Consider the following 14,306-nt stretch of genomic DNA (forward strand, 5'->3'; position numbering starts at 1 on the left):
CTTCAATATTTCTGTTCATCATGTACTAGATTTTCTTGCCAACATGGAAAGATGTGTTTTAATGCTTCAGTTTGTGGCATGAACCCTTAAGTGAACACCCTTGCTCCTCTTTGATAACACTGGTTCATTAACTAAGAGTGCCTATCTCAGAGCCCCTGTGCCCTAGAACCCCAATGTCCTTAGGGTCCCAAAGCACAAATGCAGCCTTGAAACCCTCCTTCCATTTGTTTCTGATTCTAAGGACAGGAAAAGCAGCCTTTGAGGACCCTCCTGTGGCTGACGGTAAGAATGCTTAGGACCAGCTGCACTGACACAGGAGTGGGAACAAGGCAAGGAAGGACTACAGAGACTCAGGCCATAAGAGCCAGGCCCTATGCAAAATGGGATGCACACAAGAAAGGAAGAGAGGAATCTCTGAGCTCATCAGAAGGCCGATTTTGGAGAAAATCAGACTTTTATTATTTATGGGAGGCTTTTATTTGGTGGTGGGAAAGAATGGTAAGTATGTGGCAAAGTATTCCTGAACTATAAATAACATGTAAATAGCTCTCATAATGAAAACCTTATGGAGCCTGCTGTATTGGGAGGCATCAAGGATAACCAAGTCAGGAGAGGGAAATACTGCATATTTAACCCAGCCTGTCCACCTGTCTTCACTTCTTACTTTCATCCCTGGGAAAGTTTCACCTTACAGATCATGCAGGGAGTAGGGAGGAAAGACATTAAGGACCCCGATGTAGACTCTGTTGAGAACCGGTTTATGGTACATCTGTTGTCAGACTACAGAGTATACCACACCCTCTTTCTGGAACCAAGTATAAGCCAGCCCAGAAGCAGAGGATGACTTTCTAGTGTTCTCTAAGGCCAGGACTTCAAAAACTGGTTTATCCCCGTGCTGGTAGCTTAAGGTTCTTCGGTGCACTGTGAATAATAGCTCAACAGAGAAGATTCAGGGAACTGAGAAAGATACTCCAGGCTCTGATACCGCCTTTCCCTGTGACTTTGGCTAAATCTCTCTCCTCTCTAAACTCCAGTTCTCACATCTGGAAACTCCAGAGTTGGGTTAGATGTTCTGGAAACTCTGACAGAATCTTGACAATCTTCACGTAGATGCTGGCATGGACAATGGTGGTCTGAATAAGGTTCCTCTCAAGAAAGGCCACTTTGCATTTTCTCCCAATATGGCTGAATCACTCAGTGCCCCTCCCTCCATGCGGACCCCACAGTGTCCTGTGTCTCCCAATCCACACTGACCTGCACTTCCCGTGTGAGGGCCAGTTCCAGTAGCTGGCCGAAGTGCTGGCCCAACGTGCTCAGGGTCTCACTCACGCAGGCCTTCATTGACTTCAGAACATGCTCATTTTCCACTTGGAGGCACCTGGGAGGAAGAACAAGGAAGTGGGCCACCAGAAGGGGTTCTTGGGTGGACCACAGCTGTGGCTAGGGCAAACCTGGCTTGCTCAAAGCATGCTGTGTGGGAAGAACAGTCTAGAGAGGGAAGACACCGGTCCCATGAGAATCAGGGACGGAATCTGCCAGTCTGGTTGTCCCCTGGCCTTTTGGTACATAGAGAAGGGCTGGACTCATCACGTTGTCCTGTTACTGGAAAGTGCTTTCACCAGAGAGTGGCAAAGTCAGTGGGTTCTCCCTGGGATAGTGGGTTGTCATTAAGGTCAGGTAGTCTGGTCTCAGTGGTGCCAGGGGTGGAGGGGCAGTTACCTTTGAGAAGGTAGTGCTCTCTCTGTAGCACTTGTGAGAATTGCTGCCTATGCACAAACAAGACTCAAACAATGGTGATACCAATGGACACAAAAACATGGAAAAGGTAAAGTTTGAGGATCCCACCTCAGACAAAGACCCACAGGCAATGAGTGACTCCGGGAGAAGAGTTAGCCTTGCTTCTTATTGGTTGTTCAATCCAAAAAAAGTGGTCAGCCATGAAATTATATACACACACCACCAAAATAGAAAAATAGATTCGGAAAGTTTGTGTGTGTGTGTGTGTGTGTGTGTGTGTGTGTGTGTGTGTGTGTGTGTGTGTGTGTGTGTGTGTATGTGCGTGTGTGTGTTTGTGTGTGTGTATGTGTGTGTGTGTGTGTGTGTGTGTGTGTGTGTGTGTGTGTGTGTGTGTGTGTGTGTGTGTGTGTGTGTGTGTGTGTGTGTGTGTGTGTGTGTGTGTGTGTGTGTGTGTGTGTGTGTGTGTTTGTGTTTGTGTGTGTGTATGTGTGTGTATGTGTGTGTGTATATGTGTGTGTATGTGCGTGTGTATGTGTGTGTGTGTGTTTGCATGTGTGTGTGTGGTGTGTGTATCATATGTATACATATATACACAGGTATGTATGTATATAATAACAATATGATCAAAAGACAAAAGACTATTACGTTGACAGTGGGGCCATGAGAGAGCACTGAGGGAGAAAAAGCAATATGGTTCTATTTCAGCTTAAAATTTATTTTTAACAAGAAAAACAAAGAATTGCTCTCACAATATGAAAAAAAAAAAGCTACTTCCAAGGTTTTTCCTCACAGACAAGAAAAGCAGAGGGGATTAGTTGAAAGTCCAACCCATGACCTGAGACTACTCTACCAAGAAAGGAAAATGACTCTCTGGCTTCCCACATTTGTCAGAACCCATGTCTGAGGCATGAAGGGTAAAGGAGCATGTCAACACACACTCAGGATATATGTCAACACACACTCAGGATATATGTCAATATGAGGTTGAGGGTGTATGTGTGCATCTGAGTGTGAACTCATGTATGTTTATGCTGTGAGAGAGTGGGGAGGGGCTGTGGATGGATTCTGTGGTGTTATGAGTGTGTGCTTATATGTCTGTGTGAGAGAGAATGGGTGTCTATGAACAGCTCTGTCTCTGTGCATATGTGTGGATGTGTGAGATCAGCTTTCACCTTACCTGTCTCCAAGGGGTTTCTCCAAACCTGAGGCAAACATTTCCCCATTATCTGCTTACCTCAAACAACTTTCCACTAACACCCAAGGCTCTCTTCTACCTTTCCCTAGCCTCAGTTCATGGGACAAAAATCTCATGGGAATATTTCATTATTTCATTTTACTTTTTGGTTTTATTATGCAACCCTTGCATTATGTAAACCATACTGGACTTTTAGCAATCCTCCTGCCTCTGCCTTCTAAATGCTGCAACTACAGACATGCATCACTATACTTCCAGAGCCAGAAGCCAGGCTGGCTAAGCAGAGAGCACAGGGCGCACTTACCTCTCAGTGACCGCAGAGAGCTCAGAGCATTTCTCCATGAGCAGCTTCTCTGCCTGTAGTAAAAAAAAGATCACTGTGATTCCTTTGAGGACCAGCTGCTACACTGGGCACTCTGGGGCATGAAGGTGAAGGGAAAAACAGTTACAGAGATGAGAACACACTGTGACCTGGGCCATGGTTAGCCAAGGAGCTCAAGGTCAGCTGCTTTGAGAGATTAAGGAAAGCTGGCATACAATCAGTTATACTGTGGGGTCTGGCAAGCCTCTGGGAGGAAGAGCTATTTAAGGAGAGTTTAAAGAACGAATGGACACTCACTGCCTGCAATGAAGGAAGGAAACGTTGAAAGTGAAAGATGAAAAAAGAGAGAAGGATCTTGATGAGGGGCATAGATGATGTTCAGTGGTTCACTTTTGACTTTGGGAAGATTCTAATGCATTTTGAAATTAGAAAGCCTGGATCTGAACCTTCTTCACGTCACCCCCTGCTTAACTTGGGGCAAGTGGCTGGGTTTCAAGCATCTATCTCCTAAACCTCGATACTATAATACTAGTCTGTTCAGTCAACTGCTTGCCATGTTTTGCACGTTATTTATTATGCAGTCGTTCTCTGCTGCTATACTCACCTGTAAGCACTAAGACACAGAGGAGTCAAGTAACTTGTCAAAGTCACACAGTGTAGACTGACAGTTGAAGCCACACAGTCTGTACTCGGGGTTTTTTGTTTTGTTTTGCTTTTTAGTATGCTTAACCACTGTCAAGCTGCTCACTTGGTTGTACAGGTTAAATGAGATATTTATAAAAAAGGAAACACCTGTCATAATGCCTTACACAAATATATATTCATCAAATATCCTCACCATCCTTCTTTACAAGACAAGGAGACTACTGACCAGGAAAGGTTCAGACTCCAGAACTCAGGAAGGCATTCCCACACCAATCACCTACTACTCTATCCCAGCATGGCTGACCTGGCCCATTTCCTGTGAAGTTGTCCTGCTGATGGTGCTGTACTCGCTGACCATGGAGCGTGCATGGCACGTCAGACGCACACTCATGCTGTGCACACGTGCCCAGCGGTCCTGGGCCAGCTTCTGCCCAATCCTTCGAAGCTCTGTGCTGATGACCCAGCCCCGCTTCAGGAGCAGCTGTAGAGGATCTCCTGGTCCAGGGCCACCTGCTAGGATGAGGTCACTCTGCGTGTCTTCCTCCAAGCTGATGGGCTTTGCCTGCAAGACGCACATGCACTCACACTCGGTCATGAGCTTCAGATCCTCCATCCAGCGCTGAACCGAGTCCACCTGCATGAAGTGTAGCCTGCAACCAGGGAACAGTGGCAGGGTGACTGCCCACACCCCATGCTTCCCAGACAGTTCCCATCCCAGGCCACCAATGCGCATGGAGTTTAAGCTCAGCATTATATTTCCAATTCTCCCCATCATTTCTCATGATCACCACCCAACAGCTAATAAGATGGACACCCAATGCTTTGGGGGCAGGTGACCAGACTGATGAATGACAGGTCATGACTCCTGACAGAGGTATCAAATAAAACTGGCATGGAGTGAGCTGTGGCAGACCTACATGAGCATATTGTGTGCATTTTCTTAAGATAATGCCTTCCAGAAAGTTGGTAGCAATGAAAACAGTTTCCCAAAGAAGCAGAAAAGCCAATAAACAGAGAAAAAAAAAGAAGAAGACAATGACACACAAATGATAATCTAGAGAAAATGTTCAAAGGAAAGGTAGAAATCCTTTGGGGGCAATGGCATCAAAGCCTTTTCCTCCTGCCTGTCAACTTTCCTCTAACTTCTAGTTTGTCTGTAGTGTAAGCTTGTAATGAACAGATTAGCTGCATTTACTCAGTAATTTCCGACTTAAGGAGACACTGAACACATTATAGCTCAATGTATTTAGTATGGTGTGTGTGTCAGTACTGTGGGGAAGCTGACACTGGCTTCCACTCACAAGGAACTTCTGGGCATCTTAAAAGAAGAAGATGTGTGAGGAATGAGAAGATGCAGACGCCCTCACCGTCATCTTCCAGCATGGCAGGACAGTTGATTGCAACCTTAGTCAGCCAAGTATGAACTACGAATAAGCTGGGCACTGGGATTCATGGCTCACTGCTTCTAGTGTGAATGCAAATGTGACTGTCCACTTCATGCCCCTGCTGTGATGCCTATCTAATGAACTGAATCCTTTCAAATCATAAGCCAAAATAAACTCTTCTACACGTTACTTTTTCTCAGGTATTTGGTCACAAAAATTATTTGCATGTTCTTAATACATCTTCTAGTCAGAAAGACAAAGCTTTGTCACTAAGCTGTATTAATCCAATCCCCTCTCTGTGCTGCCAAACTAGGCCTAGAGTTATAGCAACTGGAGCTGTTGCTTGCACACAGTGCTGATGATGGAACTTCGGCTGTTGAGGTAAACTCCAGAACCACTAGCATCATTTCTGATGCCTGTTAGCTACAGAACTCCGCCTGAAACACATGAGAATCTCTAAGCAGATTTTAATCAGCACCCTCCCAGAGAGCGTAGGTCTTCTGGGGATTGAGAGCAGGATGAGGCTGACCTTTCAGGCAAAGATAAGGAAAGGTACTCTCAGAGGACTCAGCTGTGGAACAGGGAGGCAGAAGAGGTACGTCTGAGATAGGCCAGTCAAAGGGACAATGAGTCAGTCCCTCAGATTAGATTTGTGCGTTTGGAAGAGGAAGAATGGTGGGGAGACAGAACTGAAAGTCCCAACACACTGTCGAAGGGTGACAGGGCATCACAGAGAGCTGGAGAACAGAGGAGACAAAAGATAGGTAAATTGTAGCATTTAGGACACATGCCAGGGCCAGCTTTTTGCATACTCCTTGAGAATAAGCATGAACAAGAACACTGGATTTTCTGAGTGGAGACACACTCACCCCTAGCCAGCCAGGTTATGTTAGCCAGCTCTCTGTGACCACGAGAAAGCACTCAAGGTGATTTATAAGAAGACAGGAACTGGTTGTGTTCATGGTTTTGGAGTTTTCAGCCTACGGTTACTAGTTCCATTGCTTTGAGGACTATGGCGAGGTATAAGTGCTTCTTTCAAGGCCCCTGCCCCCAGCAATCTCATTTGCTTTCCCTAAGCCCCTGCCTCTCATTCCTCTTCTCAACAGCACTGGCTGGAAACAAAGTGTTCAACAAAGGAACCTTTGGAGAACATCTAGGAACCAAATCATAACAATATCAGGACCCCCAATGCAGCCTCCAAGTGAGGGGGGGGGACAGAAAGGAGAGGAGACTAGAGCCACAAATGCCCTAAGCCTAGACCCATCATGTAAAGTGTGTAGACCCAATGCTCAAGCATTGGTCAAACTCCTCACCTCCAACCCACACAGGAGGTACACTCAGTCCTTGCTCTTTAAAATCTATGATAAGGATGAGAAACACAGTGAGATTTTAGAAGCTGTGTAAATTAAAGTCTCAATCGATTCCTTTCTCCTGGCAAGAGAAGATTGACAAAACTATTGATTTCTCTGGGGTATGCGTGTTTGTGCCTGTATGTGTCTGTTTGTGGTTATGAATTCATCTAGGTGTCTATATTACTAGATGCCCTCCTGTGTGTCTGTATGTGTCTCCCAACTGCACAAGTACTTAGATGTGTGTGTGTGTGTGTGTGTGTGTGTGTGTGTGTGTGTCTTTACCAGTCTCCAGTCTCATACCATATAAACTCGATTAAAAATAAAGGAGATGGAGCTTGAGCGTGGGCTCAGTGATTCAGTTCCAAAGAAATGACTAGAAAAGGAAAGAGACACATAAGTCAGTGATGAAGACTGATATCGTATAGCCTGGTGATCCAGGTCAGCATCACAATGTTGGTTCATGTTGATAGCGTGCATCCAGTACGTTAGGAGGGGCACGTCAGCACTCTGGTATTCTTTCTTCAGAATACATGACTTCAATCTCATGGTGAAAAGCAGCAGACAAATCCTAGTTCTGGGTTTGTGCTGGCTAGGTTTATGTCAACTTGACACAGCTAAAATGCTTTTAGAACAGAGACACTCAGCTGAGAAAATATTCCCATTAGTTTGGAATTTGGGGAACCTGTGGTACATTTTGATTGCTGATGTGAGAGAGTTCAGCCCATTGTGGGTGCCACCATTTCAGAGTAGGTGATTCAGAGGGTGGGAAAAAACAACCAAACAAACAAACATCTGAACAAGCCATGAGGAGCAAGCCAGTAAACAACCCTCTTCTACGGCCTCTCCTTCAGCTCCTGCCTTCTGGTTCCTATCTGAGTTTCTGCCCTGACTCTCAGGGGCATCCCAGACGATATTGTGAGTTCCAGGCCAATTTGGGTGACAGAGTTGGATCCTGTCTCAAAGAATAGAGAAGGGAGGAGGCGGTGTTACCAGCCCCAGAGCTCCCTGATACAGTTTCTATGTCATTCTTCCACAAGGCTCTCCAGGGTTCTGGTTCTCTTCCAAATAAGCAAGTCTTTTCTTAAGCTTTTTAAACTTCTTTGACCTTTGGCATCATCATACTCAAAATAAAACGAGTAGAACCCTGACAGGGTCTGACAGACTGAGTGACAGTTTGCTGCTCCTCACAGTTGACAGGAAAATAACTCTAAACGCAGTAATGGTGAGCATTTACTGAACACAATATACACACTGAGGCCAGCCGTGTGCCAAGAGCTCTATGTGAATTCTTGCATTTGCTCCCCAGAACAAGCGTCTCCATTAGGCATCATTTGGCTGAGATGAGAAAAGTGAGATGCAAAAAACTAAATAAGAAAGAAGACATATCCCTGAGATCAAACCTTGATCCCTTGGCTCAGGAACCTACCCTTTACCTTTATATTCATACACAGGCATCGAAAACTATATACATTACCCGAGACCACCGGGCAGGCATGAAGAGTAGCCTTACAGTAAAAGCTAGAAATATGTTCTGTATTTGCAAGGATAGAGTGGGTTAATATTTCTTGCTCCCTGTGGTAAAAATTTAAGACTTGAACAAAGTAACACCCCCCAAAAGACATGGTAATAATGATTTCATTTTCAAATAGAAATACTTGAAGCAGATATTAAGAGGAACCAGAGAAAACATTTACAAATGTCCCTGCTCTGGATGATAGAATTTGGGCCCTTAACAACTGCTGCCCCATTCCCTGAGTGGTGGTTCTTCAAGGAGTACTGCCTAAAGCTCCCAGGGAGAGGGACTGCCCCCACATGACATCAGTAATACATAAAATATTCTCTACCAGCTGAAACAAGGCTTAGAATAGTGAGCACTATCTCTCAAGCAAGCCCGGGCCAGCCTGCTTCAATGACTCTCTGATGATGCTGCCTGCCAGCTTGTGGTGCACATGCAGCCAACTTCTTACTGTGCCATCATGACGGGTCATGGCATTCACTCAAGAGTCTCAGGAGCTCCCACAGTTTACCTCATGTGTGTTCTTGCCCTGGTAAATCACAGGAGAAGCTAACTCAGATTCGTCTCCTACTAACTCTTGGACCAAGTGGCCTCTAATGCCACGTCCAAGTATGTCCCCTCCACTTGGCTGCCTTCCTTTCTGGCTCAGGGCACGCTCTCCGTACAACAATGGACAGTTCTATTAGCACATCCTTCTACCTCTTAGATACTGGCTCCAGGCATGGCTCTGGGTCTTTTGAATATCGCTGTGGCTTCTGGTGGGCACCACTGTTTCCTGGCTTTCTTAGCTTCAGATCCCAGCTCTGACAACTGCTGAATGCCTGGGTAAATTACATGGCTTCTCTGTGCTCTAGTGTCCTTGCTGGCAAGTAGGGAAAAGTCATAGTGCCTCATTCCCAGGCTTTTGGCCATCATTAAGTAAAGTGATTGCTATATTCATATATTTAAATATTATGTGAATATATTTCTGTTGATACATTTATTTTGTAAAATACATAATACTGGGAAGACAATAACACTATATGTGATAGTTATTGCTAGAGACATTTTATTAAAATCATTTTATTATGTTTCACCATTAGATACCTAGAAGTGAAGAAAACAAGAAACGCTCTGGAAAGATGGTGTGACATGGTTTTTCCATCTCTCCAAACCCCCACATAAAAACTCAACGGAGCAACTATGAAACAAAATTTTTCGTAGATAATAAGTACCAAAAGCTGAGATGAACTTGTTTTTCCACCAACTGCAATTATTAAGACTGAAGATGTTGGGACAAACCAACAGCTGATGGCTCTTGGGAGAAGATTAGGGAAGCAGTGGTTGGTAACTGATGGGGGGAGAGAGAGACAGAGAGAGAGAGAGAGAGAGAGAGAGAGAGAGAGAGAGAACGCTCATAGTAGTGTCACAGCATTTACTAGAACACAATAGAACTGGTTGAGAACAGCAGCCTCAAGGTCAAGGATGCGCTCACCTCTTCACTGTCTGGGGGTCAGATGAACAGTATGACCCCTCAACACTGACCTGCAGGAATCTCTTCTACCAAAAGAGGGGGAGGGGGAGGGTCACCAGAGGCAAAGCGGGGGTGGGGGGTAGAGGTAGAACTAGAAACCCTGAATGGCCAAGGCAGGAAGTCAGAAGATCCTAAAGCCCACCTGCTCCTAAGAGCTCCTGATGCCTAATTCATATAACAAAAAGCAACACCAAGCACTAAAATCTCATCCTACCTACAGCTACTGCAAAAGAACAGAGAATATAATACTATTCCTACAGTGAGGAAATGAGAGAAATACATACTCACGAGGACTTATTATCTGATTAAAGGCTTAAATTTTTAAAAAAAAAAAATAGGCAAGACTTGAAGGAGAAGCACAAATTCTCAGAATGAAGATAACCTAATTCAGGGAAGAATTAAAAACGAAACAAGCACATTCATTCCAGGCAGAGATGAAACAATGATAACACTAAACCCGTGTGCAGTAATGCTTTTTAAAAATCAGATAGAAAAGGGGAAAAACCTTTAAAAAAAAACAAGAAAGCTATAAAAGAATTTAAGGGAGAATGACAAATGTTAAAGGTAGGTGGTGGGGAACAAGCACACAGGAAAGACGTTCCAGAAGATGAAATGCAAAGTGAGAAACCACAAACACTGAAAGCTGCACACCAGGGAAACTTTAAGAAGACCTGAGAGTTAAAAGAACACACTGCACACAAGGGAGCAAAGACATCCATCCTAGACTTAGTGTGTTAGGATACTGAACCTGCCCTCTCTGCATTTAGGGTATGGAGGGAGAAGAATTAGATATTCATGGTCATCATGACCTATGTACAAGGCCAGAGGAGACTACATAAGACTGTCTAAAAGGAAGTAAATAATAAAGGTTAGCAAACTAACTGAGAAGGAAAGAAAAGAGGAGACATGTGGAGGGGTCCCTTGTACATCTAGAAAAAAGTACATGTTAATTGAAAAGAAATGTATGCAAACATTAGGTAATTTTGGACCAACATCTAATTATAAAGTAGTCACAACGAAATCTTCAAGGAAATGACATGATAATCAAAGATTTCTGTCCAGTCATAAAGACTCAAATAGATAAGGAGGAATCCGGGGCTCCTATAGGAAAAATGTTCTTGGAGAACAACACTTCAAGAGTGGTTAAGAAAGAGGGCCAGAGAAATGGCTCAGTGGTTAAAAGCATTGGCTTTTCTTCCAGAGGACCCTGGATCCATCCCCTAGCTGCATATGACAGCTCACAGCCATCTGTAACTCCAGTTCCGGGAATCTGATGCCCCACTTTGAACTCCATGGACGCCGTGCATGCATATGGTGCACATACATGCAGGCAGGCAAATACTTATACATATGAAGTAAATAAATATTTTTAAATAGTTAAGGAAGGGCTGAGGTGTTCTCCTGCTGCAGGGTGCTTGCCTATCATGTCCAAGGCCCTGTGTTCCAGTCTCAGCGGTGAAGCAGACGGAAGGTAAAATCATGAAGACATTGACACAGGTTAATAAAGGTGATGAATGAAGGAAGAGACTAGGTCAGAGACTAGACCCTGATCTGTAGCAGCAGTGACCCTGATCTGCAGCAGCAGCGGTAGAACGGATGTAGAAAGGAACTTGGAAGCCAATGCTGGACTCTGAGGCAGACTTCCAACAGACCTTCAATTTCTGCTTTTCAAGATGTTCAGTCTGTCACTGCCTTCCATGGAACTTCATTCCACACATGCAGATGTGTGTCCCACGTGTCCTCACAGAGTCCATCTGGTCATTCGTTCTTCTCCTAAGCCATCATTTTACTTAGTGCCTGGGATGTGCCAGGAAGTGGGATAAGCCAGCAAACAAAACAACCGACATTAATCCCCTTATGGAGAAGACACGTGAGAAGTAAAGAATAAAAACGGAATAAATCAGAACTGTGTAGTATTTTGAGAACTGATCATTTCTACTGAAAAGGCAAGGCAGAATCAGGGACATCAAAATTCTTCTGTGAGGCACAAGGTATTGCCATTTTAAATGAGTGGTCATGGTACATTTCCTGAGACTGTGAGTCATGAGCAAACTCTCTCAGGAGGCAAGAAGATTAGCCATTATAAAATATGGGAACTGAGTGTTCACCACAGAGGACAGAGCCCAGGCAAAGGCCCTGGGAGGGGACTAATAGAGAGACAGGGTGGCTATAGTGGAGTGTATGGGACAAAGATAAGTGGAAGGTGAGCTCAGGAAAGGGTTGGCCAGCACATCAGTGGCTTCTGAGGCTATATAAACACTTTGAGGTTTGTTTTGTGTAATAGATTTTCTTGGATTCTCCTAGGACTATCATTACAAGTATCATTTGGGACCATCCATTTTTCTCTCTGTGTCTATGTGTCTCTGTGTCTCTCTGTCTCTGTCTCTCTCTTTTTCTCTCTGTCGTCCTCTCCTCCCCTCCCTCTATCCCTCTTTTCTCATCAAAACAAGTCCTAGATTAATTTAGAATAGCCTAACCTCTATGATGCAAAACTATACACTGTTTACTAGACAGCCAATTTAAGCATAATAATTTATGCAATGAGTTATAAATAATTGACAATGTGGTCGGGGTTTTAACTTCCAACCCTTCTGCTTCAGGCACTGGTGACGCCCAAGCTAAGTGTTGCTTACGTTTTCCACCATGTTGGTCGCTCTCCTCTGCTCTTCCTGCCAGTCCCATGCTGTGTGACATCAAAATGAATCTCTCCAGGCCCTGGGCACACAAGTCTTGGATTCTGCTTCCCTATCCATACACAGTGGACTGGGGAGCTGAAGGCCTTCATCCTTCTGCAGTACTAAATAGCTCAGACAGTGTGATTTCCCCCATTCACTGGGAGAGCATCTGTGCACTACTAGGAACATTAGTGAGATTTCCTTACCCCAGAAGACGATACAAACACTTCATTCACCCATTATGTGGTAAATGTCCCTTCTGCCCTTCCCTCACCTGTCTCCATGCACTGACCTTCTTTCCCAAACTAAGGTTTTACCCCAAGATTATCCAGAAACTACCAAGTTTATTATTAATCTTGTCCACTTAACATTTGCTTTCTGTGCCCCATGACATTTTCTTTTCATTAAACTGCTTGGCATAGCATGGTAAAAGATTGGATCCTACATTCTGGCTAACTCCAGGAGTCCTGACAAAGGAAAGTGCTACAGACAGCGACCTAGGATGCAATCATCCTGTAGTCTGCAGTACTCTCTCGGGAAATAGGAGGCTCTGAGGTTATCTGAATTTCTTTCTTTCTTTCTTTCTTTCTTTCTTTCTTTCTTTCTTTCTTTCTTTCTTCTTTCTTCCTTTCTTCTTTCTTTCTTCCTTCCTTCTTTTCTTTCTTTCTTTTGAAAACTAACAGTTTCAAGCAAAACAATTTCTAAGAGAAACTACTTATTGAGTATTATGATGATTAATAACAAATATCAACCAGCTTGACAGGATACAGACTCCCATAAGAAAAAAAGTCTGGGTTTGTTTGTGAGGAATGTTCTAGAATAGAGTAAGTTAAACAGGAAGAGTTACCCTAACTGAGGGTCACACCATTCTAGGAACTGGAGTCCCACAGTCAATGGAAAGGCAGCAATTTTCTTTCTGCTTCCTAAGTCCAGACACAGTGCGACCCTTGCCTTACACTGCAGCCAATGTCACGTGACCAGCTGTCTCCAGCTCTGCTGCCATGGCTTCCAGACCATGGTGGGTATCCTCAAACTGTGAGCTAACAACCCCGCCCTCCCTCAGTGGCTCTTGTCAGGCCACTCTTGAATCATTCTGTCACGTGATTAGAAATAAGGCCAGTGCAAACACCGTCTGCATGCCCAGCACATGTGATCCCTGACCTGTATTCACAGAAGCCCTTATCCTCGCTCAGAGGGGCTCCTACAGAGTGCTGAGGACGGGACTAAACCTCGGGTCCAGGTCATGAGGCTCACTATTCTGTTTTGGGATGCTAGGGGACACGAATCAGGCCCCTGTTTCTGGCATGATGAGCTAGTATACATCTTTGACAGTTGTTTCCTCTCTAATGACTCAAGAGTCCTCCTTTGTTAACTCCGACATTCTAGGTGCCTTCAGCTTGAAAGAAGTTACTGATACTCCTCAACTTTCATTAATTCATGAAATTATCTTTGACATTGATTGATTGACTGACTGACTGACTGACTGATTGATTGATCACATGTGTGAGCACTCTCTTGCGCAAATGTGGAACTCAGAAGACAGCTCGTAGCAGTTGATTTTTTCCTTCCACCATGTGAGTCCTAGGGGTCAAACTCGGTTAGTCAAGCTTGCCAGCAAGCATCTTGACTTCCTGAGCCAGCCCATGACTTAGAACTTCTGTGAAGTTGTGTGTGTGTTGGTTCTGTATGTGACTGAGAGTCAGCAGGAGGGAGATCAGACTAAGAGCACCCACTTATGCCACCCACCCACTTCCCATCTTAATGGCTATCTTGCACGACACTTCTGCACTAGGCCTCAGTCTCTCACCTTCCCCACTTCCAATTCCGGCCCCAAGCCCTTGCAGTCTCTCAGTCCTGCCCTCTTGCCTCCATCTACTCCTCACAGGCTGACTAGTCTCCTCTGAAGGAGCCTTCTGGATGAGTTCATGTCCCACATGCCCCACACGTTTGCCTGCATGCTCCATAG

At 44.6% G+C, this 14,306-nt stretch overlaps 1 protein-coding gene across 2 annotated transcripts in view; it reads right to left on the reverse strand.

Annotated features, from left to right (window-relative positions):
• Insc (INSC spindle orientation adaptor protein) overlaps positions 1-14,306 on the reverse strand; it is a 104,983-nt gene that overhangs the window by 53,638 nt on the left and 37,039 nt on the right. For both annotated transcript variants that reach the window (XM_032892843.1, XM_032892842.1), the window contains 3 exons: positions 4,204-4,549; positions 3,237-3,289; positions 1,255-1,378 (listed from right to left, as the gene is read on the reverse strand). In XM_032892843.1, coding sequence (XP_032748734.1) covers positions 1,255-1,378; positions 3,237-3,289; positions 4,204-4,549 — 523 coding nt within the window. The remainder of the gene's footprint in view (positions 1-1,254; positions 1,379-3,236; positions 3,290-4,203; positions 4,550-14,306) is intronic.

Source organism: Rattus rattus, chromosome 2 (genome assembly GCF_011064425.1).
Source record: "Rattus rattus isolate New Zealand chromosome 2, Rrattus_CSIRO_v1, whole genome shotgun sequence".
NCBI lineage: Eukaryota > Metazoa > Chordata > Mammalia > Rodentia > Muridae > Rattus > Rattus rattus.